Source organism: Ictalurus furcatus, chromosome 10 (genome assembly GCF_023375685.1).
Source record: "Ictalurus furcatus strain D&B chromosome 10, Billie_1.0, whole genome shotgun sequence".
Classification (NCBI taxonomy): domain Eukaryota; kingdom Metazoa; phylum Chordata; class Actinopteri; order Siluriformes; family Ictaluridae; genus Ictalurus; species Ictalurus furcatus.
Genome location: NC_071264.1, coordinates 6,976,008 through 7,003,715, shown reverse-complemented (window position 1 = coordinate 7,003,715; position 27,708 = coordinate 6,976,008). Strand labels below are relative to the sequence as shown.

The following is a 27,708-nucleotide window of genomic DNA, read 5'->3' as shown; positions in this document are numbered from 1 at the left end:
TTTTCTGTATAACGTGGGTGATGCAGAACATGTGTACAGTATGCCGTGCACTGAAAAGGTTCCTCCACACTTTTGTGCAATTCCCTGGCCATAAACCTCTGGGACTCATTAAAGAAGAATCGCACAGAGTGGCAGGTTCATCTGTTCTCTGATATTCTATGAGACCTAGACTTGATGAAGGGTGGACTTTCTTTTTCCCAATGACTATACATTTAGATTAGAGATTGACTGTATTGTATGTCTATTAGTATCATTAGGTTTGTAATGTGAAGTTCTGTATAGGACAGAAGCTCTACACAGGAAGTAACCTTAGCTCGGGATCAAACCAGGGACCTATTGGTGCATTCACCAAATAAGGTTAGACATTTACTTCATCTTTTTTTTAACAGAAAAAAAAAATTATGAAAAAAGGACTTTTTATCATTTAAATTGCACATATTTAATGTGTTTGGATGATACAGTGGTTACATGTCAGTGGCATGTTGGAGAAAAGAAATCTGCAAATAATTTCCCTCTTATTATATACGTATTTCGCATGAGCAATATGATTATGTGCCGTTACCGTAACTGTCGAAGATGTCACACAGGTGTAAAGACACATGGCCATCGTTTAACATCATAAATAGAAACAACTTTAAATAAGCAACGCTGATTTTATCACTCAGCATCAATCTTCAATATTTACAAAAAAAAAAATAATAATAATAATAATAATAATAAAATGGCAACAAAGACATTACAATAATGTTGACATCACCATGGAAATATTCGCTATCTCACACCCCCATCCATTTTATTCCTATCTACATGTGAAATAAACGCCCTTATTTATTACATATTACACACCAACAACATACACAACTGGATGTACAGATCATTTGTCCGAGGTCATTTGTCTCTGGTTAATGCATGATATAATGCCCCTCTTATTAAAAGGATTATTGCATCTCTTGTCAGTATTTTGCCTCCACAGTTGTGTAATTAGGTTTGTTCGGGATCATGAATCTCCTCTTAGCGATGGCATGATGGTTTTACACATTAAAACCAGTATGCCCACAGCAAAACACAGACGTATTACTAAATATTGTTGTTGTTTTTTTTTTTTTGTTGGTTTTTTTAGCAGTGTTTTAGCAAAATATATTACTCGGTATTTGCAAGTGTACGCAGCATCAGCTCTTATGTTGAAAGTGTAAAGATTTCATGTTCAGTATTTCTGGATAGTAAATCTAAGAAGTCTGACAAAAAGGAAAAAAAAAAAAAACACTATACAAGATACAACAGTCCATAAAAGTACATTTGGAAATATTGGTCGAGTGATTGTGGAAGGTTTTTACAAAGAAATGTGTCAGCATACCTTACAAAGTGTTAGTATGCTGAGTGAAATACTTAACATATTCAGACAGACATGTATATACAGTTATTAACATAGACTGGGATTACTTGACATAGACATAGAAGTGTTTGCTGTCAGAAAATATTTAATTAATATTATATATCTATATTTGTTTCGTTTGCATTCAAAATGTAATGTATACAGACAGGTGACAAGTTATAGGAAAACCTGTAAGGGAATTTTGCTGGCAAGAGGGAAGTCACTGCAAATCATTACAAAGGTTTTCGGACTGATCTCCTTTATCCTAGGATGAAACATTTCCCTGCTGATGAGAGAGAGAGTCTTTTCCAGAATGTGCACCTCCCTAGGACACGAGAGCTCACTGAATGGTTTAATGAGAATGAAAATGATATACGGTGGTGCTTGAAAGTTTGTGAATTTTCTGTTTTTCTGCATAAATATGACCTAAAACATCAGATTTTCACACAAGTCCTAAAAGTAGATAAAGAGATCCCAATTAAACAAATGAGACAAAGATATTCTACTTGGTCACTTATTTATTGCGGTAAATGATCCAATATTACATATCTGTGAGTGGCAAGAGTATGTGAACCTCTAGGACTAGCAGTTTAATTTGAAGGTGAAATTAGAGTCAGGTGTTTTCAATCAATGGGATGATGATCAGGTGTGAGTGAGCACCCTGTTTTATTTAAAGAACAGGGATCTATCAGAGTCTGATCTTCACAACACGTTTGTGGAAGTGTATCATGGCAAGGAGATTTTTGAGGACGCCAGAAAGAGAGTTGTTGATGCTCATCAGGTTGGAAAAGGTTACAAAACCATCTCTAAAGAGTTTGGATTCCACCCATCCACAGTCAGACAGATTGTGTACAAATGGAGGAAATTCAAGACCATTGTTACCCTCCCCAGGACTGATCGACCAACAAAGATCACTCCAAGAGCAAGACGTGTAATTGTCCACGAGCTCACAAAGGAACCCTGAGTAACTTCTAAGCAACTAAAGGCATCAGTCACATTGGCTAATGTTCATGAGTGCACCATCAGGAGAACATCGAACAACAATGGTGTGCATGGCAGGGTCGCAAGAATAAAGTCACTGCTCTCCAAAGAGAACATTGCTTCCCATCCGCATTTTGATCAAGATCACGTGGACAGCCTTCCAACAGAAGGCTGTTGGAAAAATGTTTTGTTGATGGATGAGACCAAAATAGAACATTTTAGTTTAAATGAGAAGCGTTATGTTTGGAGAAAGGAAAAAACTGCATTCCAGCATAAGAACCTTATCCCATCTGTGAAACATGCCGCATCTGGACCGGGATGGTTTGCCATCGTTGATGGAACAATGAATTCTGAATTATACCAGCAAGTAAGGAAAATGTCAGGCCATCTGTCCGTGAACTGAATCTCAAGAGAAAGTGGGTCTTGCAGCAAGACAGCGACCCTAGGCATGTGTCATTCTATCAAAGAATGGTTAAAGCAGAATAAAGTTAATGTTTATGAAGTCAATGTCCTGACCTTAATCCAGTAGAAATGTTGTGGAAGGACCTGAAGCAAGCAGTTCATGTGAGGAAACCCACCAACACCCTAGAGTTGAAACTGTTCTGTACTGAGGAACGGGCTAACACTCCTCCAAGCTGATGTGCAGGACTGATCAACAGTTACTGCAAACGTAACTAGGGTCACATCAGATACTGAAAGCAAAGGTTCACATACGTTTGCCACTCACAGATATATAATATTGGATCATTTTCCTCAATAAATAAATGAAAGCATAATATTTGTCTCATTACTTTAATTGGGTTCTCTTTATCTACTTTTAGGACTTGTGTGAAAATCTGATGTTGTTTCCGGTCATATTTATGCAGAAACCTATTCAATTCTAAAGGGTTCGCAAACTTTCAAGCATCACTATAAATCATATGCTATGGCTTTCACAGTAACCTCAATCCATTTGAAACCCTTTTTGGACTGATGTGTAAGACAGCGCTCTGCACCACCATCACCAAAACACCTACTGAGGGAATATCTTTCATAAAAATGGTGTTTATCCCTCCAGTACGGTTCCAGAGATTTGTAAAAATCGATACCAAAGGTGCACTGAAGCTGTTCTGACGGTTCGTTGTGGCCCAACACCAGACACCGTGTGATGTTTTTCTCTTTAATTTGTCGCCTGACTGTTTTGCAATCCTTATGTTCATGGAGTTGCATTGAAAATACATTAAATATCTTCAAAGATGAAGTAGGTATCTTTAATTCTGTATGACAAGGATATTGAAAAAAGTTACGTTACAATCAAAAATACAAAACATAAAAAATACATCTAGGTTAAAACTAAAGCAGCTTTAAATGTAAAACTCCTAAAAGTGAATATATTTATCCTGTAAAATTACCTCACACACACAGCTTTCTCCTTTACAAACACACATTTTCAGGCACTCAGCACACACACACACACACACACAAACATGTATTTTCGAATGGAGTGTAAGCACAGTGTTACATACAGTGAGCTACAGTAAAACATAGATTAGTGCTATATGATGGCACAATACTTCTCTTTTGTATTTTAAAAGCAACATGAGACGTCACAAACTCGTCTCTCTGTCAATGTTCCAGTCCTTCACCTCTTCTGTTTCCTTAGGATTCCTGATGTTTGTCACTGGGGATCTACACAGAGAAAGAGAAATAACGGGCAGGTCAGCCAAATAGAGAAGGAAAGAGCAGCTCAAATCAAAACACCAAAACAAAGTATTAAGAAGAAAGAATATAGTATAAAGAATAAAACTTTTGGATGCATGTAAAAAAAAAATAATAATAATAATAAATAAAAAATAAAACCATGCTCTCTGGGAAACAGACTCCATACACTTAGAGTAATTTAGCCCACTTTTTAGATCTAAATCATCCTGAAGTTAATGCAGAACAAATCAGACCAGCTCATGTTCTAGTATATTAAAAATATTAATCTGATACATGGGGGTTCTATGCACGAAGATTTTTTCTTCTCCACTCGGAGCAGTTTGTCACGACGTAACTGAACGGCAGTAAAAGCAGACGGCGGTGTTGACATTTTGCATCTTCAGAGAACCGCGTGTTGTATTTTATCTTCAGTGAACCGAGGCAAGACCAATCAGACAGGGTTTACAGGAAAATACATAGAAATACTCGTGTCTTATTGGCTCACAGCTCTCAATTGTGCTAAACGCTAGCTTACACACAGTCAGTTAGTGTGAAGGGTAATGTGGATATAAGCAGATTTCTTTTCTTTTTTTTAATCCATAAAGGGGCTGAAACTGAAACGGTAACATCCTCCGATGCTGAGCAGGAAAACAAGGTGTGAACACATATATATATTTTTATAGAGTTCCAAGTTACGTGAACATGATATGAGCAGAGCATAAGGACAGCTAACGTAGCAGCGAAACCCATACGGTGATAGCTTAGCTGTGAATCCCCTTGGCTAGCGACCCCCAACTAGCCTAGTCTTGAGTTAGATAGACAAAAACCCGACTTTTTGTCCAATTTTCACATTTTATAAGCAATTAGCCCTCACATGCATGGAAGCAGTCTATTTATTAGTACATTTTAAAAAGTTTTTTGATGGAGAAGAATCTGGGCTCAGCCCTGGATGATTAACGGTCCAGCTAACGCCTCTGCTGAACAGAATCTTAATTTGGCCTTTTGTATTAGTAATACGTGTGATACTGTTTCACATTTAATAACAGTGTATGATCCATCAGCCTCGCAAGCTAGACTGGTACTTTTTTTTTTTTGGCCAATAAACGTGGCTAAGAACTGCTACAAATGACCATCATGGCAGACAACAGAACTTTTCTCACACCCTGGCAGCAGATGCAAGATTATCTCACTTAATCTGCAGCAACTTCTTAACGATTTTTCATTTTTAAACAGAGGTGCAGTGGGTAGCACTGTTACTGTCTGTGTGGAGCTTCACACATTGGCATGGATTTCCTCCGGGTTCCCCGATTGGCTATGCTAAATTGCCCCTAAGTGTGAACGAGTGTATGTGGTGTCAATGGACTGGCATGTTATTCAGTGTATATTCCCGCCTCATGCCCAGCGTTCCCAGGCTAGGCTCGGGATCCACCGAGACCTTGACCAGGATAAAATGCTTACTGAAGATGAATGAATGAAGGCTTGCTTTAACGTTATGCATCTTTTCACTACTAGATTTGCAATTAACAAGTAATATTTTTTTTTACGGATAACTAAATAACTGTGACAGGAGGTCAAGTTAATCTTTAAGTAAGCATGTAGATACACAGGCCATTCTTCACCTTTGGAAAAAAAAACAAAAACCTCATGCATCTTCTTCTGTATGGTTTTTACACAACACACACATACACACACACACACACACACACACACTTAAAGCATAGCAGTTACAATTACGGCTTTGTATGCAATGGTTACATTTATAAATCAGACTGCAGTTAATAATAATAATAATAATAATAATAATAATAATAATAATTTGAAGGGGGGGGAGAAAACAAGAGAGAAAAAAACTGAGAGAAATAATTCTCATTAATGTGACCAGGATTAGATGGGAAAACAATTTGGGAGCTCATCTTACCTTTGGAAAGTCAGCAGCTGGGAGGTTAGGAGAGGAGCTAATGGGTGACATGGGAGGAGAAATTCAATCAAAATAGGAGAAAGGTACTTTAAAGAAGCTTTAAATAGGAGAGCAAATTAAGCGTTTTTGAGTTGGTGGAGGTTTTAAGGATTGTGGCTCAGGGGGATTTTCATGGGAATACAGTTCGAGATTAGCGCTCACACTCGCACATAAACAGCACAGAATGAACATGCAAGGGTTGTAGCCTTGAGTCCATTTGAACGGACAGAAACTGTCCATGAAGAGGATTGCAAATCAACCGGGACAAAATATTTGTGTCATAATTTAGAATAAAAGCCAATCTCATAACAACACTAAAGCACTACTATGCACTGGCTTCTATGGGCAACAGTTTAGTGCAATGAGGAAGTTATAATTGTACTGTATGATTAGATTAAAGGAGTGAATTATACAACAGATGCAAACCTTTTTGCACTTTTATCGTTTTTGCTGTTGTCAGTATTGAGGTTTTTCCAGATATTTCCGAAAGAGGTCTTGGTCATTTCATCTGAAATGTTGACTGTGGACGGGTCGTCCCTTAAAACAACACAGAAAATCTTTTCAGTGACATGCAGGCGAAAGCCAACATTTTTATTACAATTCATGAAAATGTCATTCTGTTTGAGAGAAGTATGAAAAGTCTACAATGGACAAAAATGTGATGCATTTTGATTACTTGTAATGCCCTTCAAGTGGCACCTGGACAATTCCCTCATCCTCCACCATCACACTGTGGGTCTCCTGTAAGAGAACAAGCATCACCCGATTCAACGTTTGTCTCAAATCACAGGAAAAAAAAGCCACTCAATGACTTATCGTAAAAAAACACTTAGATTGTGCCGCTAAACTTGTGCTGTTTTACACCACAGCACTGTTCTCGAATCACTGATTAATGCGCTTGCTGTAATATCTAATTTAAGAAAATGATCGTTTCTATAACGATAGCTCATTCACATGAACGTACAATCACTCTCACTGAGTACTGAACGCGTCTACATTGTTTTCAGTAAATATATTTCCAATGAGGTTATTCACATGAAATTTTCACCAGACATCAGTATTAACTCAAGAAATCCACACATGAAAGGATTCACAACAGTAAAGTCCTTAAATAAAGTTATGTGTAATAAAGAGGAATGACAGGGGAAAAAAGTATTGAACACGCTAAGAAAAAGCAGTTCTCCAAGGCAAGGTAAGGCAAGGAACAAACAAAGGTTTCTCCAATAAATATTAAATAAATTTCTTTGCTTTCACCCATCATGAGATGTTTCTTGTGTGACACCTTGGTAACGAAAAGCCTTTTTATAGACCATCAATTTACAAACCCAGCTGATATTAATTTACACAGATAGGGGGTATAATTACGTATGGATTTCAGCTGTTTCCTTGCCTTACCTTGCCTTGGAGAACTGCTTTTTCTTAACGTGTTCAGTACTTTTTTCCCGTGTCATTACACTTTATTACACATAACTTTATTTATGGACTTTAATGTTGTGAATTCTTTATATTTCTGGATTTCTTGAGCTAATACCGAAGTCTGGTGAAAATTTCATGTGAATAACCTCATTGGAAATATATTTACTGTAAAAATGTTGACTCATTCAGTACTTATTTCCCCAGCTGTATTGGACAGAGTAACACTGTACCTCTTTCTGTGCATCCTCCAATTTTTTCTTCTTGCTCTCAGGCATGAGGTCATCGAGCCAGCTGAGCTCCCTCTTTGTGAAGATGAAGTCCAGCAGCTTACGGATGAAAACTAACGCTAACACCTGTGCAGCAAAGCAGATTCACTCAGATTCACTGTGTCTCTATGTCTTAACAGTATCCTCCTCGTTCACACCTAAACAGGAGCTGGATTTACCATCATCGGGAAAACTATGGCAGCTCTGGAGGTTTTGATGACCCAAAGGAGGACAAGGCAGCTTAGCTGGATGATGGTGAACAGGTGGACCTTCCTCAGAGGAACATGCCTCAGGTAGATGAAGTCCGGCTGGTGTTTCGCTGGCATCCCAAACAACTTCAGACGGTCAAAGAACTGCGAACAGAACAGAAAACACGCCACCATGAACACAAGCTTGGTGGAATATTACACAATGTACTATTTTGAAACATATTCAAGATGTAAAAGATATATTTGGTGTCTAACTGTTTTCTTCTTTTGGTTTGCACTGGCACAACAACACTAATGTAGCTAACAAGTAATAAGTCTTCATAAGCGCAAGCCCAAAGCTTCATGCTTGTTTCCTTGGAGACGTGTGACGCCAGCCACTGTGTCTTTTCAAACCGCAGCACAGGGCGTCGTAACACTTAGAGAAAAGTGCTATCTATTCTCTTCTACATTCGTGAGTATACAGACACCCATGATTGCTTAGTGTCGCTTTGATTGACAGGGGAGAGAGTAACACGATCTATCTTTTGCTATCGTGGATTCAAATTCGTGACCTCTTTTTGTGTTGCACCATTTGAGACCCCCATACATTTCGTAATGGGAAACATGGTTCCTGTAAAATACAGACCTACGACTAGAGATGTTTCACGAACAAGTGAAACGTGTGAATGTTATGCGTGCGCAAGTTACACTTACCTGTATGCCTCTGAGAGACGACGCCCCCATGTACAAGAAAACGCCATATAACACAGGCATTGGGATGAACTACAGACAAAACGAATGCATTCAATCACACACGGCTTGTTTGTAAAAGGAAGTAATGAGATTTACATACCACAGGTCAAAAGGTCACTGACCTTTAAGACGGAGGTCATGAAGACAGAGCAGCCCATGAGGACGAAGATCATGAGGCCGGTGAAGCGCTGCTCTCTGATTCCCAAAAACTTGGGCTGTTCTCCCGGCGCTGAGCACTCAGACTCCAGCTTCAAGCTGTTCACATGTGTGATGGAGAGGACTGTGGCAGCCACGAACCATGGAAGTCCCATAATTGAGCACACTCCAAGCATCACACCCACCACAAACAGGTCCAGGTGGTAGCCACAGCCTTTCTGCAGATACACACTAAGTGTAAATCTCATTTTCATCAGGAACTCATTTTCTTTTTTGCACACACAGAAGACATGTGAAGATAGTTCTCTCTAAAGTCAAATTAATAATCCTGTGACCAACTGCTAAGTCCGTTAAACCAACAATCAGAAGAAAAACAACATTTTGTGCTACAGTGTAGAGATTCTCATCTGTTTTCATTCCAAACACTACATTTCAGCTCTGCTGCTGTAATCATAAAGACAATGCCGTGTTCATCCCAGGACCCCCATTTCTGCACAAATGTATACTCTAATGATTTAAACTCCCAATATCCAATGTCACCGAGAAACCTTTAGAGCCTTTTTTCCACTTCAGGTTTCTTCCTCCTGTTGTCTCAGGGAGTTTTACTTTGCTCCTCTGACTTGCTAAATCCGGATATCCATGGTTTATTTGAAATACAAGTAAAGTAGAGCTCTGGTACAATAACGTCACAAATGTAAATCGTATCATTGCGTAATGGTGATAATAATAATAATAATAATAATAATAATAATAATAATAACGATGATGCAGAAAGTCCAGGGAAAGAGTGAAAACGTTAGGTCTGGTCACCAAACTGTAGCTAAATTAAGCCCTTATCTTAGAAACAGATCATTGTAGACATCATAACATCAACAGTATAATATTGTTGCTAACAACATTATAATAACACATAAATTGAAAAGAACTGTTTCTGTCAGGAGTTTGACTGTGTCATGTCGTGTTTTGGACACTAGAGGCCCCCATTGTTCCTGTATGCGTTTTTCCCCTCTGTTTGTTAATTGTGTCATTGCTGCCACCTGTGTCTCATTTCCCCTCTGTGTATTTAGGTTGTCCTATTTCTAAGTTTCTTCACTCGATAATTAATTGTGCTTAGGCGAGGCTTTAGTGGCCCGTGTGATTTTGGCTACGATTTGGCCGTCTGAGACAAATTGAGAATCCTAAAAGATTCCTATAATCCCAGGCCAAAATCTGTAGTCTTTGATCGCTAGTTTGGCGTGTTCCCCGACAGCCGATTTTTTGCCGTTGCGATTAAATCCTGGCAATGTCGGAAGATTTGAGGCACAATCCTGTAGTCTGGCTTCTCCTACTCCATACGAGTCTTCTTGTGTGCGTCCAATTTTCGCGTCTTGATTGACGTACAGTCCAACGTTAATGACAACCGAGATCCTACAGTGTGACGTGGCTTACAGCAAGGATCAAGTTCAAATAGTCACAAAGTACTATTAAAAATCGCACAGTGTGCACCCGGCTTTTGTTACAATGGGTTTTCTTGCCTGTTGAAATAGTGAAAACCTTTGTGTGGTTTTTATTAATATTTTTTTGCCTTTGTCTCTTGAAGCATCTATTTTTTTTGGCTTACCTCACTGAGGGGAATTTTGTGCTGTGGATTTTTTCGTAGGATTTACCAACTGAACTTTGTGGATATGAGTTCGTCTCTGCACTTGGGTTCATTCCCTCTCCTGTAGCTCACTGATCCAGCATCTGGCTCTCATGCCACTGACTTGTGTTCAGGTCCTGTCCCTGAGAGTTTCCGAATACTGGTTCCATGAAAGTATATACCAGCCACCTCCAAAATCCCAATTCGACCTCTGGCTACAGTGTATTATTCTTACGTCTCCCGGAGTTCCTTTGGGATAAGGGTGTGGCTATGTATGGACAGCACTGCAGTTGCACTACAACTTCAATAAGGTTGTGTTTTGTTTTTTTGTTTTTTTTTAAGTGAAAGTCATATTTTACTCTGTCATTATGGCGACTTCTTACTGTTGAAGAGGAAACAGGATGCAAAACCAATCTACACCACATACAGTACAGCTGAACGGATTTAAAAGAAGGTTAGTTGCCATCAATAACTACAAAACCTTCATGTTAAAGCTTCAAGGACTTACAGGCACCAGATCAAGATTTGATGATTGATTCAACATCGAATGCTCGTTCTTCCATCTCTACCAACTTTGAAGATGTAAATGTGTAACGAAACTCAGCTATATTCCATAGTATTCTATTGCTTATGGATCGGTCATGCGAGTCCTGCCATACATAAGATACTTGGAAGTCTTTCATTGCATGCGTACAGAAAATCTCATCAGTTCACTTGTTTTTCAGATAGCACGCTAATGAGAATCTCGAACCTCAAACAGGCAGGCTGACTGAGAGATGCACAAACAACTGAAAAAATTATACCTTCACCATCTAGTAGCAGAGGTGTAAAAACAACCAACCATCACAAGTGTGTTCTAGAGCTATGAATCGAAAATCACCTGACCACCATGGTGAAAATAACCGCATGCACGTGTTTACGTTTGACTCGTACAGTTTGACTCTCCTGTACCTTCAGCTTGTGTTCCTTCCTGTTAATGATGACAGCTGTGATTTGCTGGTCCATGAAGATGAGGATGGTGCAAAGCAGTGCTGGGATGAAGGCGATGAGGATTGTCCACCACGGGTTTGGACCCAGAGGGCTGATGATCCAGCCGCGGTCATCTCTGGTAGGCTATAGAGGGTCAGGAGATCAGATACGTACAGAGGATCATGTTGATGTGTGTGGGTTTTTTTTTTTTACTATTAAAAGCTAGACATATTGATTTAGTACTAAATACAGATACTCCCAAGTATAATATACGATTATTGACTTCTAACAGGCAACGATGCAGGGCTACGTAAGACAAAGCTCTGCTGAAAGCACTGCAGTCACGTTCATCATTGTAAAGTGCATTACTAGGCGACTCACTTTAAATTCATTGGGGACCTGCAGTTTGGGAGAGGGAACCCCCAGAGCAAAGTCGATCCCCACCATGGTGGCGATAGTGATGAATACTGCAAAATCACTGATGATTGCCCTCACCTGGAGTAGAAAACAGTCAGAGAGATACACACACAGGTGAGGATACAGACCCAGAAGATCCACATTAATATCCCCATACTGCACTAGAACCTAAAATTTACTACGATGCCACACGTGCACACGCTTGCCTTGGTGGGGAAGTAGCGGCTAGTTTTGAACTCCTTGAGGAAAGAAGACATGGCGACGGTGGAGAAGAACAGGACGACGGACCAGAAGAGAACGTCGGGGACGTAAGGGCCGTGATGGCCGCATGCACTGCCCTGGAACTCGCCCCTGAGCTCCACACAGCTCTGCAGCACAAAACACACAGCATCTTCAGCACACAACTTTCTATAAAAGGCATCGTTTAAGCTTGAAACTGCTGTAAATTCCTCGTCATAAGGCTACGCACCTCTGTGACGGTAGCACAATAATTGAATTACTGAATATTAATGCACCAACTAATTAAAACTAACATTTAAGCCATAAATTGGCCATAAAATGCTCTAATCTTTGTTGACCAACTACACTGCTCATGGGAAGAAATGTTTATTGCATATATATCATTAATAAGAAATTCAATAAATGATAGAATAGTAGATTTTTATAATACTGTGCGAGTTACACAGCTTCAAGTGAATAATTTCTTTAATTAAGCTCAGTAAAAGCATCTCTTACCATAAAAAAAAAAAAAACTATGAGAGAATGAACTGGAGTGAACCTGGAGAGGATTTAGGTTTTTAAGCCCCTGGTTTTTGTTCTGCGTCACTAGGAAACGTTTCTGTATAAGAGGAGATGCAGGGCAACACTCTTTGTCCCTACATTCCCTCACCCCATTATTATTATTTCTCCACCTGTATCCTCCTGTGTAATTCAGTGACTGTTTAATCCATAGCTGTATCTGTCTCTCTGCATTAATATCTTCTGCATCTACTGTGTATGTGCTACTGACAATTTGACACGTTTGTTTTCCTGTACAGAGAAAAGAAATAATTTTTACTAACAACTTGTAAAATATAATAGGGGGGAAAACGGTAAAACACATGTTCTTTAGTAAAAAATAAATAAATAAATAAATAAAAAGGTAGTAAATAAATGCAACTAAGTCTGTAGTAGTTGTCCTTTCAGAGATGAGTTTTTTCCCCAGACAGAACAATTTGTAGTGATGTGATGCCAACATCGTTGTGTGGGTCTACACTTCCTCAAGCAACCACAAAACTTGATGACTGTTTACTATGTTGCTCTATTGCTGAAAACAAAAAAAAATGACGCTTCCCAACCAGCAGAGGTCGCCGTTCCTGAGTACTATTTATTACACACTGTTCCACCACCCAACCTTTGATTGCCTGTAGTATTGAACTCCGTTTTGATTAGCCCTGGCAATCACGTCAGGCCTTACTCATTGTATTATTCATGATTGTGAATTTTGGTTGTGTTGTGTTGAATAATGATTGTGTTGTGTTGAACGTTTACATTTTTGTATTTCCGTTTTTCAGTAAATCTGCACTTGGATCCTAATACACAATGCGGCTGTGACACAGTTATATCATCGTGTATTTTAAATGCTTATAGACAGACTTGAACACCTGCCTTTAAACTTCCATTCTAAGTGACTTTCCTCAATAGAGAGAAATATGAAATAAGTCATATGCTACAGATGTGATGGATAATGTTGGATAAATCTTGGTGTTCTCCTTTTAAGGGATCACTCATTGCTAGGACTGGAAAGATACACACAACAAGTGTAGATAGAAGCAAGATTAGACATGCCTAGTTTAGATTGGACAACAGTCCACTGTTTGGACATGTTGACGTGTTACCTTTTCCCCTCCACTCATATTTCAACAAATCTATTTTACTGGATGTTTGCCTCCATTTTCCACAGTCTGGCTTCTTAATTGTCCAATTGTCGCTTGTAAGTGAATACGATTAGCCTTTGCTAAATAAATACATAAATAAAGCAGAGGAGATTTTTGATATCATCTACGCTGGCTGGTTTTGTAGTAGTAATCTAGAGCTCAATATTATCTGCTCTGACCACAAATGCCGTGAATAAATGCAGATCTTTAGCAAACATATTATTCTCCTAGAAAGTAAGAAAACTCCATTACATCAGATGGGGATCTTTTCTTAGCTAACTTAGCAGTAAGCACCAAAAAGGTAGAGTGGAATGTTTGTTTTATATCTTTACGTCCAGACTGATTGAGTATAAAATACAGGCAGAGTACATGTTGTGAGTGAGTCACTGCCATTTCCTCACCTTGACATCCAGACCTAACCAGTCGATCTCAGAGCTGGTGATGTTCTTCTCCTGCCAGTGTTGCAGGGTGCTGTTGCTTGGCTGTTTTGGCTCTGTGCACACACAGCTGAAAGGAATCATAGTTTAACACAAACAATTTAGAGGAGATTAATGGTCCTAGTAAAACAAGGATGAGCAGCAAGAACATATGAAGATGGTAGTTAGGGCAGAGCTGCTCTCTCGTAGGATGAGTGTGTGTGTGTGTGTGTACTTACGAGTACTGGGTGAGCTTGTTGAGGTCGTTGTGCATGTTGAAGGGATACGTCTCTCCCAGGTGCACTAGTTTCTCCAGCGCCTCGTAGATGAAGATGATGCAGATGAGTGAAGCAAATGCTTCCTCTGTGAATCGAGTGATGTAGCACACCAGTGAACTGGCGTCTGTGGCCACCAGGATTAGGCAGAAGAAAGCCGTCCACAGCCCGATACACAAACGCAAGGAGAGGTAGGACAGTCCATATTCCCTTAATAAAACAGACACATCACTAAGATTTGGAAATATTAAATCTACAGATATCATAAAACTCTGCAGTCCCCTCTGAAAATATTGGAACTGCAAGGCCAATGAAGACATTTGGGTGTGAGATCAAAAGATGAATGAGGCAATAGATCAGAATTTCGGTTAAAAACAATTAATAGCTCTGAATGTCTACTCTTGGTTTGAGCCCTAGGTTTCGCTTTTTGACTGCGTCTATTGTTAAAAAACCAATATCAAATCCAAGGAAAACAACAGCAGTTGATAAAAATAAATAAATAAATAAATAAAGATTGTGAGAGCTGTGAAGAAAAACCCCAAAACAACAGTCAGTGATATTACCAAAAACCTCCACAGGGCAGGGGTGAAGGTATCACAATCCACCGTTCAAAGAAGACTTCAAGTGCAGAAATATAGAGGCCATACCACAAGATGCAAACCACTCATCAGCAGTAACCATCAGAAAGCCAGAATAGAATTCGCAAAGATTAACCTCTACCAAAGTGATGGAAAGGCCAATGTACAGAGAAAGAATGGATCTGTTCATGATCCAAAACATACAAGCTCACTGGTCAAGCATGGTGGAGGTAGTGTCATGGCTTGGGCTTGCATTGCTGCTTCTGGAACAGGATCACTAATCTTTATTGATCATGTTACTCATGATGGTAGCAGCAGAATGAATTCAGAAGTCTACAGAAACAATCTGTCTTCCAATTTACAGAAAAATGCATCCAAACTAATTGGGAGAAACTTCATCTTCAACAAGACAATGACTCAAAACACACTGCCAACACAGCAAAGGACTTCATCAGGGGGGAAAAGTGGAAGGTTTTAGACTGGCCAAGTCAATCACCAGACCTTAACCCAACTGAGCAGCATTTCACCTCCTGAAGAGAAGACAAAGGGAGAAACCAACACCCCAGACCCCCCCCCCCCCCACCCCACCAAGTATAGTGTTATTTGCTTACATTTTTTATTTTAAGATCTGTTCCTATACTTTTGTGCACAGAAAAATTGTATGGTCTACCATCAAAGGTGCCATGTTCTAGGTTATTCAACACCTCTAGATGAAATTCTGATCTATCGTCTCATTCGTCTTTTGATCTCAAACCCAAATGTCTTCAGTGTATAGCCCAAACAATAGAATTGGCCTTGCAGTTCTAATACGTTCAGAGGGGATTGTATACAGTGTATACAACTAATGAATAGTGTAACATGAGGGTTGGAGGTGAGATAACATATTTGCGCTAACCGAATGTCGTTGTCAATGTTTAAAGCAGGGGTCAGAACCACACCACAAAAACAAGGCTCTGACTTAAGGACAAGGAATGCGTGAAAAGACCTAGCAATGGGACACTGAAACATGAGGGCTTAAATAACTGAAACCAGGTGAAAATCATGACACAACTGAGAAACGATCCAATGACAAGACGGGGCGAAGACTTGGATCAAAACAAAACGAATAGTGATGGGAACAAAATAAGAACATGGACCAAAAGCAGTCATATGTTCATAAAATGCTTCCCTTTGAAAAACTGAAACAGTGCTGTTGGCATAACGTCTAATTAGGGCTACTGTGTTTTAAGAACCATAAAGCTGTCATGTCTTCTCTCCTACTAGTGCTGTGTTGAAACAGATCTTCCTGACCTCAGCATGACAGTTTGAGCCATACAAATGTTCCATGCAAAGGTTTGTTTAGGAATAGTGGGGTGTATAAATTTGAATACGTTTTATGTCTTATTACTTCAATGCGTCAATCACGTACTAGATCCCAACCTCACATCAAGTTTTTCATTTTTTTTTCAATTACAATTCAGATTTTTGGTCCTAATTTCTGAATTTGGCCTTATCGTGAAATTAAAAATTGCTGGATCCTAAAATCGAGTACTAAACAATGGCATAACTTACTTGCAGAATTTGAAGAGGATCTTCTCAAACACCAAGACAGGACCGGTGCTGCCCAGGATAGTGAGAGGCTGCCCAGCAAACAGAGAGTACGCTATCCCAGTCATCGAGGCGCCGAACAAAGACTCTATAGCACTCTGAAAGACACAAACCAGCCATTAACAGAATTACACTTTGTTTTTGCATAGGCATGTGCGGTTATAAAGCATATAAAGATTGTGCTCTTACTATTCGACCCTCTGTGGCCTCCCCCAGCAGGCCTCCGAAAGTGATGACAGGAGACATGCAGGCGCAGTAGAGGAACAGGAAGGAGGCCAGACACTGCAGGCTGATGGCATCGGTGTAGTCGGACAGGTAGTGCCGAATTTTGCGTTTTACATCAAGGATAAAGCCTCCAAAAAACCTGAAGAGCCACATGCACATCATCAGCACTTCCTTCTACAGTGAACTCTTAAAATATTTGTATAATCATTGTATACATAAAAGATAGCTTTGCATGTACAGTAGTGTTTGAAGGTTTGTGAACCCTTATATAATTTTCTATATTTCTGCATAAATATGACCTAAAACGTCAAATTTTCACAAAAGTAGATAAAGAGAGCCCAATTAAACAGATGAGATATAAAAATATTATACTTGCTCACTTATTTATTTGAGGAAAAGAATCCAATATGACATGCCTGTGAGTATAAAGTATGTGAACCTTTGCTTTCGGTATCTGGTGTGACCCCCTTGTGCAGTAATAACTGTAACTAAACGTTTGCGGTAACTGTTGATCAGTCCTGCACATCGGCTTGGAGGAGTTTTAGCCCGTTCCTCAGTACAGAACAGCTTCAACTCTGGGATGTTGGTGGGTTTCCTCACATGAACTGCTTGCTTCAGGTTCTTCCACAACATTTCTATTGGATTAAGGTCAGGACTTTGACTTGGCCGTTCCAAAACGTTACCTTTATTCTTCTTTAACCGTTCTTTGGTAGAAGGACTTGTGTGCTTAGGGTCATTGTCTTGCTGCATGACCCACTTTCTCTTAAGATTCAGTTCACGGACAGAGCTGTCCTGACATTTTCGTTTAGAAATCGCTGGAATAATTCAGAATTCATTGTTCCATCAATGATGGCGAGTCGTCCTGACCCAGATGCAGCAAAACAGTTCCAAACCACGATACTACCACCACCATGTTTCACAGATGGGATAAGGTTCTTATGCTGGAATGCAGTTTTTTCCTTTCTCCAAACATAACGCTTCTCATTTAAACTAAAACATTCTATTTTGGTCTCATCCATCAACAAAACATTTGTCCAATAGCCTTCTGGCTCGTCCACGTGATGTATAGCAAACTGCAGATGGGAAGCAATGTTCTCTTTGGAGAGCAATGGCTTTCTCCTTGTAACCCTGCCATGCACACCATTGTTGTTCAGTGTTCTCCTGATAGTGCACTCATGAACATTAACATTAGCCAATGTGAGAGAGGCTTTTAGTTGCTTAGATGTTACCCAGGGTTCCTTTGTGAGCTCGTGGACTATTACACGTCTTGCTCTTGGAGTGATCTTTGTTGGTCGACCACTCCTGGGGAGGGTAACAATGATCTTGAATTTCCTCAATCTGTCTGACTGTGGATTGGTGGAGTCCAAACTCTTTAGAGATGGTTTTGTAACCTTTTCCAACCTGATGAGCATCAACAACTCTCTTTCTGGCGTCCTCAAAATCTCCTTGCCATGATACACTTCCACAAACGTGTTGTGAAGATCAGACTTTGATAGATCCCTGTTCCTTAAATAAAACAGGGCGCTCACTCACACCTGATCATCATCCCATTGATTGAAAACACCTGACTCTAATTTCACCTTCAAATTAAACTGCTAGTCCTAGAGGTTCACATACTCTTGCCACTCACAGATATGTAATATTGGATCATTTACCTCAATAAATAAGTGACCAAGTATAATATTTGTTTAATTGGGATCTCTTTCCCTGATGATGTTTTAGGTCATATTTATGCAAATATATAGAAAAGTCTATACATTCAAAATTCACAAATTTTCAAACATCACTGTAATATAGTAACTCTAATACTAACACCACATTTACGTATGCCCATCTGCTCTAAATATAAAGAGTTTGTATATGGGTCTTTCACTTACAAGTTAGCAAAGTTATGGAGTCAAATAATCATTTAAGTATACATATTAGAACAAGGACTGACAAACAACTTGGGCTGAAATTAATATTTTTATGAGTTAGCATTCTGTTCTTCATTTCTATTCAAATTTATTCAGCAATAATATGTCAGAAAAAGGCAGGAATTAAATAACATTAGTCACAAAACATGAAGAGACTCTGGTTCCTAGCTAGTTGACATGGTTCTAGCTGTCATTTCATAATTTACATGTCAGTGCTCACAAATGCCTTCATTAATCTACTTCTAATAACTAATAAAGGTTTGATGTCCTCCTTGTTCAGACATGCTTTTTCAGTTCAGTCCACAAATTGTCTATTGGATTCAGGTCAGGGCTTTGTGATGGCCACTCCAATAATTTCACTTTGTTGTCTTAAAGCCATTTTGTTATAGTTTATGTTTAGGTATGCTTGGGATCCTTGTCCTGCTGAAAAACCCAGTCCTGGCTCATGTCTTGAGGTGTTGCTTAAGTTTTTCTAGATGATCCTCCTTCTTTATGAGGCATCTATTTCCTGAAATGCACCAGTCTCTTTTCTAGCAAAACACCCCCACAACATGATGCTGCCACCCTCATGCTTCACAGATGGTGTTCTCCTGATTAAAAGCCTCATGCTTGTTACTCATGGTCTGGGGCTGCATGAGTGCTGCCGGCACTGGGGAGCTACAGTTCATTGAGGGAACCATGAATGCCAACATGTACTGTGACCTACTGAAGCAGAGCATGATCCCCTCAGTTCGGAGACTGGGACGCAGGGCAGTATTCCAGCATGATAACGACCCCAAACACACCTCCAAGATGACCACTGCCTTGCTAAAGAAGCTGAGGGTGAAGGTGATGGACTGGCCAAGCATGTCTCCAGACCTAAACCCTATTGAGCATCTGTGGGGCATCCTCAAACGGAAGGTGGAGGAGCACAAGGTCTCTAACATCCACCAGCTCCGTGATGTCGTCATGGAGGAGTGGAAGAGGACTCCAGTGGCAACTTGTGAAGCTCTGGTGAACTCCATGCCCAAGAGGGTTAAGGCAGTGCTGGAAAATAATGGTGGCCTCACAAAATATTGACACTTTGAGCCCAATTTGGACATTTTCACTTAGGGGTGTACTCACTTTTGTTGCCAGTGGTTTAGACATTAATGGCTGTGTGTTGAGTTATTTTGAGGGGACAGCAAATTTACACTGTTACACAAGCTGTACACTCACTACTTTACATTGTAGCAAAGTGTCATTTCTTCAGTGTTGTCACATTAAAAGGTATAATCAAATATTTACAAAAATGTGAGGGGTGTACTCACTTTTGTGAGATACTGTATATATAAAATATTATATAGAGAGAGAGAGAAAGAGAGATAGAGAGATTTTTTCAATTCTATTCCTATTTAATGTGTATTCTTTCTTATCTGTTTTTTTTTTGTGTAACCGAGCTGCTGTAACGAGGGAATTTCCCAAGTGTTTGATCAATAAAGTTTTCTATCTTAAAATCTGTGAAGTAAAGCAGGTTTCACCTTTAGAGCTTTTAAACATCTGTCATCTGAGGAAAAAAAAAAGATTTACAAAAGTATTGATAGTCCAGAAGATACTGTGGGTGAGTAGATTTAGGAGGAGAGGAAAAAGCAAACAAAAGACTTAAGAAAGGAGAGCAATATATACCTGCTGTCTTAAAGTCATGTACACACACATTATTAAAGCAGCTATTCAATGCTATGCCTGCACCTAAACCTAACCTTAACCTCCATAAACATAAGGAAGCCACCCACCCTAGACTCACATACACACAGACTCACTTCCCTGTGCGCTGTAATTCAGGTCCTCCATGGCCTCCATGCTCCTCTGTCTCTCCCAGCTCAGTCACTCCATTAGGTAGAGAAGGAATTTTCCTTTTCTCCTAGATAAGAGAAATAAAGCAATCACTATTCAACACTCGCAAGCTTTATGTACTTTCAGTTGTAGGACAGAAACTAGAAACTATAGAGGGTTTTTTTTTTTAAACTAATAACATTTCATCTGACATTATTTCTAAAGTATTTCTTATTCAATATTTCCGGTTGTTTCATTGCGGATGCATTGCTAACATTCAGCTGCATTTGTCACGGATTCCCCCTTTGCATCATGGTTCCCATGGCAACCAGCTCCATGTGTTTCATGTTTGTGTTGGTGTCTGTTTTGCTCCCATCCTTGCGCCATCATTTGCTCATTTCCTGTTTGTGTCCAGCTGTTTTGTGTTAGTTCGTTTGTTAGTTTGCGTATTCACAGTATAACCTCTTGTGGTTTTATTTCTTTGCAAAGTCTTGTCATTGCGTAATGTGCTTTAAGTTTTCTTTGATTCCGTGTTTCTGTGTTTTAGATACTTTGATCTTGCACGAATTCTTGTTTACGATTGTGGATTATCCTTTTGCAATGTTCACTACTTGTGCTTTGTGGATTACTCTTAATAAAGAAGCCAACGCATGTTCCAGTATTTGAGTGTAGATTCAGGAGCAGATATACTTGTGACCGATATCACAACCATAGAAAGCCAGTGAAAACAGGAAGTAGTAGAACATAAATAAATAGCTACAATGTGGACTAGTGCTGTTCAAAGAAACAGGACCACATATTGCTATTTATTTAATCAATCTGTTTGTTTTTTTTTTAATTGAAGCGCTCACGTGTTTTATAAAAAAGCATACATTAGATTTTGATTTAGACATAATATACAGGGATAAAAATAGAAATAATTTCATTTATATTAAATTATTTACATATTTATATAACTAGATCCCCAAATCCCTTCCTTGGACATCCTTTTGATGGCAGACATGTGCAAATAAAAGATATAGTGTGACAGTGAACATCTTATTTCACATATTGTTACTCCCAGGTAATATAAACCTGAAATCTCTGTAATATAAATGTGAGTTTTACTAATGGTTTACAAATGCTTTTCATGGTCAGGACAGAAATTGAGGCCAGGCAGATAGAAGTCTCGTGTTGCAACAATTATTTTTAGTATTGTTGAACTTTCTGCAGGAAAAGCTGGGTCAGTTTGTGCTAAACATATCAAAAGAGCTACAATTTCTATAGCATGGTGTGGTAAGTACACTGAATTTTTGCGAGGACTTTAGACTTCACCTGAGAGGGCACGTTCTTGGGTGGCTCTATTCTGATGGTGGGATCCCACTCTCCTGGTGGTAGCACTGTCACCTGGTCCAAAAACTCATCAATTCCAGCAACCAAATCACTTCGGTCCTTCGCCTTATACGCCACATCGTGGAACACCTTGGAAGGAAGGGAAACACACAACAATTAGTGCAAAGGCAAAAAAGAGAGATGGTGAAATGCTGTGAAATGGTGCTGACCTCGTCTGTCATTAGTGTAGCAATGGAGCGTCCGATCTCGTGGTACTGAGGCCCTTTTCCCATCGGCCCCAGCAGTATAAACAGAAATCTGAAGATAACCAAACACGTGCGGTAGAAACAGCAGGTTGAATGCGATTACATCAACAATCTCCATATATTTTAGGTCAATTCATTTCAAAAGGTTACTAGACATGGAAGATATACTGTATTCTATAGGAGTATGATTCTCCCATTATTCCAGATTTGAGCTCTTAAGAGTATTTATGGTCTTCCTGGTTCACACCTGGTGGTGATGGGGACTTCAGCCAGGCCGTTGAGCAGCACAGCTGGAGAAAGCCGCACAAACGCCACCACTGGCTTCTCCAGGAACTCCAATTCTCCGACCAGGATGTTTGACGCCTCTGCTCCTGGTGGGATCTTCTTCATAAAATGGAGATCTATCTGCAGATTTCAAACAAACGAGGTGCGGTTGCATACCTGACTTCCTATTTTCAACCGGAATAGTATTGCCACACAGTATAGGGTTTAATTCAGCCGCAGTGGTTTGTCATTCCTCATATTTAGTAGTATATATGTAGGAATGAGTTTTACCTTACTGAAGTCCACTGCACTGTTCTCTCGACTGCCATCGCCTCGGCCCTCTGTGCAGCACGGCTGGGACTGAGGAGACACCATCTGACCTGAGAACAGCACTCAACACTATTAGTTCATCACCCATGATCCTAACACTACCTAATAAATCACAACAACAAATATCTGGTAAATCATATTTAGGTTCAAGAATCGAGGAATCAAGAATGAGACTTTGAGCATTTCTTATAGAGTCTGATACTTCTCATCAATAAACGTGGCCGAGAACTGCGTACTTTTACACAAAGTGGACATCTGACCGACACTGTAAATGACTAATATGCACGCATCCAAGATTATCTTATTCACTGGCTTTGTCAAGAAAACTTTGTGGATTAAAAAGGTTGGATCAGTGGTTTGTTTGTTTTTTTTCATTAGAAACTGGAACATGGTCAAGTGTGATAAGCCAATCGGATTCTGACGCTTGTAGCCAGAAAAGCAGATATTCGAAATCAGAGAAATCAGCCACTGTGGCTGAAATTAACCCAAAGGCAAACATATAAGAAAACATAATTTGATAAAAGCAGGCAACGGATAATATATGTGCTTTAGCAAGTGTCAGTTTGTTCAGATATTCAGGTTTCAGCACCACATACTGGACAGCTCCCTCAAAGATACAGTACACTGGGCCTGATTTGCTGAGCTTGTTTTCAGGCCAGATTTAGTGCAAAAAAAAACATATTACACACACGTTTCTAAACACTGTTTATATGGTAACATGCAAACTGTGCTTCTCTCCCTCATACACATTTTTCTGCCTCTCAAAATCAGGCATAAGGCTTTCCCACCAAATGTTTGGACTTCCAAAAAAATTTTCTTCATCCATTTCTATTACATTTACGGCATTTGGCAGACACCCTTATCCAGAGCTACTTACATTTATCTCATTTTTACAACTGAGCAGTTGAGGGTTAAGGGCCTTGCTCAAGGGCCCAACAGTGGCAGCTTGGCAGTGCTGGGATATGAACTCATGACCTTCTGATCAAGAGACCAACGTCTTAACCGCTTACACAATGCATACATACAAGTTACTAACATCTAACAAATTAACTGTAAACCAGATTATGGTGTCCTTTATTTTCTAAATGTTACGGGAATTGCAGTAGACCACAAGAAATATGGAATACAGTTTAATTCCATACTTTATACAAAGGCTCTTCTATACACTTCAGTCTTTTCAGTAGGGCTAAAACCAAATGGGAAGGCTAATGGTATATCATCTGTATCACACCACTACCTTGCTCTGACACCAAAGTCTACGTTTCAGAAGAGCTGTTTTTCCTCTTTAGTCCCGACAGCTCTGCGGGTGACCTTTTCCACCATTTGCAACTCAAGCAGAGCACATTTCGTCGGCAGCACCAGGTGCAGTTTGCCTGATGTAAATTGAATGTTAATAAAAAACATAATGCTAGCACATTTTGTGGCCATATCAAGTCATGTTTCTGTCTCACTTGGCCTGACTGGTGCTCATCTGATTACGTAATTCTTCTCATAATATTACAATAACAATAATTGAGTGAAACAAATGCTGCATTTTTAGTGAAATGTTAGACTGTATCAGATTTTGCCTACTAGTGGCTCTTCCGCTGGGTCCTAAGTGGGGAGGGATCGGCAAGCCATGCTGTAAGGGACATTGAGCTGCTTGTTGAAGGGGAATTGTTATCTGCTGGGGGGAAGGAACATGGGTATGTGGGAGCCGAAAATCTCCTCGGCTTAAAGGTTTTACAGGCACAGGCAGCAGTTCCTCATAACTATAGATTTTGATGGGGCAGGTTAACATTAATAATAACAGTATCAAACAAAATGAAGTCAAGAGGCTTTCACCCTTGACTTGCTACAGCCTACTATCTGATGAATTTTTGGAGTATCCCATTAATAGGCAGTTGAGAGTCAACAGGCATCCAGCATACAGTCTATAGTGGTGCTTGAAAGTTTGTGAACCCTTTAGAATTTTCTATATTTCCACAGAAATATGACCTAAAACATCATCAGGTTTATCACACAAGTCATAAATGTAGACAAAGAGAACCAGGTTAAACGAATGAGACAAAAATATTATAATTGGTCATATATTTACTGAAGAAAATGATCCAAAATTACAAGGGTAAAATTTCTTGGTGCTGAAGAAGAAACCCGTCTGAGACAGTTTTATGTTTTCACCTGCAGTCCAGTACATTAAATTTTATTTACGGCATTTGGCAGAAGCCCTTATCCAGAGCGACTTCCATTTATCTCATTTATACAACTGAGCAATTGAAGGTTAAGCCTTGCTCAAGGGCCCAACAGTGGTAGCTTGGCTGGGGCTTGAATTCCTGACCTTCTGATCAGTAACCCAGAGCCTTTAACCACTGAGCCACCATTGCCCCAGTATCCTCATATAACCCTGTCTTTACTCCTCCTTTGTTAGATTGATGATCATTTACCAATAAGATGTAACAGGTCTTGTATCAGGCTCACCGAGCGTACATGCTCTCTCTTTTCTATGCCATAACAACACCTTTTTGATTGAGCTTCTGGACTCAGCATGTTTCTCTCTGCTCTTCTTCAGGGTGGAATTTTCTCATGTGTGGTGAGAGTTGAGAGTGCGCTCTCTATTACCGTTCTTATCCATAGAGTGTGGCTCGGACTGCTTCTTTCCGATGTCGGCGAACGAGCGGACGATGGGGATGCGGTTGGCCAGTTTCTTCTGGTTTTGGTGGTGATGCTGTTTGAGAAGAGCATTGCGGATTTTCCTACGCACCTCCTCTCCGATACTGACCGACGTCTCGTGCTGGTCGAGAACCATGTCTGCCCCATTCAGAACGAACGAAAGCAAGCAATCACTATTACTTTTAGTATGACTGATCTCTGGGATTCCCCCCTCCCCCCATTGTAAGTATTGTATTATTGTATTGTATTATTGAAGTATTGTTGTAATGGTTTACTACACCTGCAATCTCCTCCAGCAAGTTAGCTCTCATGTCCAGCATGACAATGCCATTGAGGATGCAGCTGCGCAGCTCAAACAAGCTGTGCAGAGACAGTGTGGCTACATAGGGTTTACTCCATCTCTCCCCTCCGTCTTCCACATCCTCCTCAAATTTCAGCCATCTACACCGACAGAACACAAACAGAATGAGAAGCGGATTAAGAAACAGACAGACAGGTGGCCAGACAGCTACTGAATTTCCGTCCACAGCATTCCGTTGCTCAAGACACTGAGACGTTGAGTGAGTGAAAGAAAACGCAAAAAAATCATGAACTTCACACGTACATTTATCCTCCTAACCTCTGAGGACCTTTTAGAGGGTCGAGACCTGGGAAACGTACGTAGTTACATAAGTAAAGAGTCTATCAGTTTGACTGTAGTTTGTAAATATTGTATAATAGTTACTGAATAAGATCTTCCAAGACGAATAACTGAATGATGAGCGGAGAATTGAATAAGACTCAGAAATATATAACATGCTATAAGTTTCACCACAGTATACGGTGCTCCCTTCAAAATGGCTGCTTTGAAAAAAAAATTATATAAACACAAGTTGCCTTGTTGTATAAATTGTCTTAATACACTATTATCCTTTTTTTTTATACGATAGGTACAGCATACTTGACAATGTTACATTCTATAGTACAAAGCAGGATCTCTACGTCATTACAATGTCTTTTTGTTTACAAGCGAGCTTCTAATTTCACTTCATGTACTGGTTGGTTTCACTTTTTAATGCTTCAAATCCCAACGAGGGACGGGGATGGGATGGATGCCATTACTCACTTTGCCCTGTCAATCGGTACGACAATAACTAATCGTAGGCATCCGTGAGCTCGTGTACGCGGAAGATGGCGGGCACCGCTTTCCTCAGAGTGTGTTACGCTGCCCTGTGATGCTGCATGAGCAGACTTTCGAAAAGATGCCATGCTTCATGTGACTTGAAGGGAGCACATGCTACTCTGCACCTTCTCCAGTGTGATAGGGGAGAGAAGAGCTGGCTTGTGGGTGGGAATTGGAACAAGACTAAATTTGGGGGGAAATGGGGGGGCAGACATGCACATTGCTTTGCTCTATAAGCTTAAGCACCTGCTAGAGGTGCATCTTACAGTCCAGAAATTACAGCAGCAGGATGAAACAGCATGCCTCCTGCATCATCATAGGGGCTCTGTGTACACAACACTACAGTATATACTAAATGAAAATAATGTACGTCAACAACAAGTGAACGCAACACAATAAATACACGGGGCAATATGAGTAACAACAGAACATCAGGAGCTTTATCTCTGTTTTCCAGAAAAGGGACCGAGGTGCTCTAATCAAGGAGGATGCGCTCGGACACACAGGAACTAGTACACTGCATTGATCAACTGTTCAGAGCAAATCAATACCCACACTGTTTATTTTCCATACGAAACGGAGAGGGGAGCGAATGCACCGTGTGCTCATTACACAAATCGTTTATAGTATGAATCACTTTAGATTACACTAAGAGAAAGGAAAAACAAAAACATTTCAAATTGAATCTTCCGTCAGTATTCTTCGTTGTCAGGTGAAGATTAACCCCACTCCTGTCTAATTTTTTTCAGTACAGATAAACTAGAATAGTAAAGCATTCGGAAACATCTGGCCTGTCTAAGTTCTGTGAGTAAAGAATATCACAACCATCCAGATAAAAATATACGAAACGTGTAAAAGAAAGGCAACGAAAATAAATATTTGCTGAAGAGCAGATGGTGAGATTTAACAGCTGATATAGAAAATGTGTTCACAGTGCAAATGCAGTGTGATGGGTGCCAGACTGATGTCTAATGTCTAATCTAACAGACTTGAAGCTGGACATAATTCCAGGTCTAACTTTCACAGGATATTTATGTGTGCCGTTTTCCACAAAAGTCTCATTATATGTGTGTGTGTGTTGTTGTTGTTGTTGTAGTACCTTGCAGTCTCTTTCCACTCAGCATCCTCTCCCTCTCTCAGACAAATTTCATCCAGCTCAGTGAAAAGTGCATGAGGAATGTGCTCCTCATCCTCATCTTCCATCCCCAATAAAAACTGCACTCTCTGAGATGGAGTGTCTGCTGTGGAT

The 27,708-nt window shown here is 39.8% G+C and overlaps 1 protein-coding gene across 5 annotated transcripts in view; it reads right to left on the bottom strand.

Moving 5' to 3' along the window:
* Window positions 1-1,275: 1,275 nt before the first annotated feature.
* The window catches only part of slc4a10a (solute carrier family 4 member 10a), a 27,418-nt gene continuing 985 nt past the window's right edge, over window positions 1,276-27,708 (bottom strand). The window contains exons 3-26 of one of the 5 annotated variants that reach the window (XM_053634931.1): window positions 27,559-27,700; window positions 25,578-25,738; window positions 25,247-25,435; window positions 22,610-22,698; window positions 22,302-22,459; window positions 22,019-22,106; window positions 21,792-21,938; window positions 20,465-20,565; window positions 16,735-16,909; window positions 16,510-16,643; window positions 14,345-14,590; window positions 14,091-14,196; window positions 11,980-12,141; window positions 11,738-11,851; window positions 11,339-11,500; window positions 8,736-8,987; window positions 8,575-8,643; window positions 7,852-8,025; window positions 7,637-7,759; window positions 6,667-6,731; window positions 6,417-6,527; window positions 5,952-5,988; window positions 3,979-4,021; window positions 3,480-3,609 (exon numbers count right to left, since the gene is read on the bottom strand). In XM_053634931.1, coding sequence (XP_053490906.1) covers window positions 3,992-4,021; window positions 5,952-5,988; window positions 6,417-6,527; window positions 6,667-6,731; window positions 7,637-7,759; window positions 7,852-8,025; window positions 8,575-8,643; window positions 8,736-8,987; window positions 11,339-11,500; window positions 11,738-11,851; window positions 11,980-12,141; window positions 14,091-14,196; window positions 14,345-14,590; window positions 16,510-16,643; window positions 16,735-16,909; window positions 20,465-20,565; window positions 21,792-21,938; window positions 22,019-22,106; window positions 22,302-22,459; window positions 22,610-22,698; window positions 25,247-25,435; window positions 25,578-25,738; window positions 27,559-27,700 — 3,035 coding nt within the window. In that variant the 3' untranslated portion in view covers window positions 3,480-3,609; window positions 3,979-3,991. Of the gene's footprint in view, window positions 4,022-5,951; window positions 5,989-6,416; window positions 6,528-6,666; window positions 6,732-7,636; window positions 7,760-7,851; window positions 8,026-8,574; window positions 8,644-8,735; window positions 8,988-11,338; window positions 11,501-11,737; window positions 11,852-11,979; window positions 12,142-14,090; window positions 14,197-14,344; window positions 14,591-16,509; window positions 16,644-16,734; window positions 16,910-20,464; window positions 20,566-21,791; window positions 21,939-22,018; window positions 22,107-22,301; window positions 22,460-22,609; window positions 22,699-25,246; window positions 25,436-25,577; window positions 25,739-27,558; window positions 27,701-27,708 lie in introns of all 5 variants that reach the window. The other 4 variants (XM_053634927.1, XM_053634932.1, XM_053634929.1 and 1 more) reach the window with 4 other exon arrangements.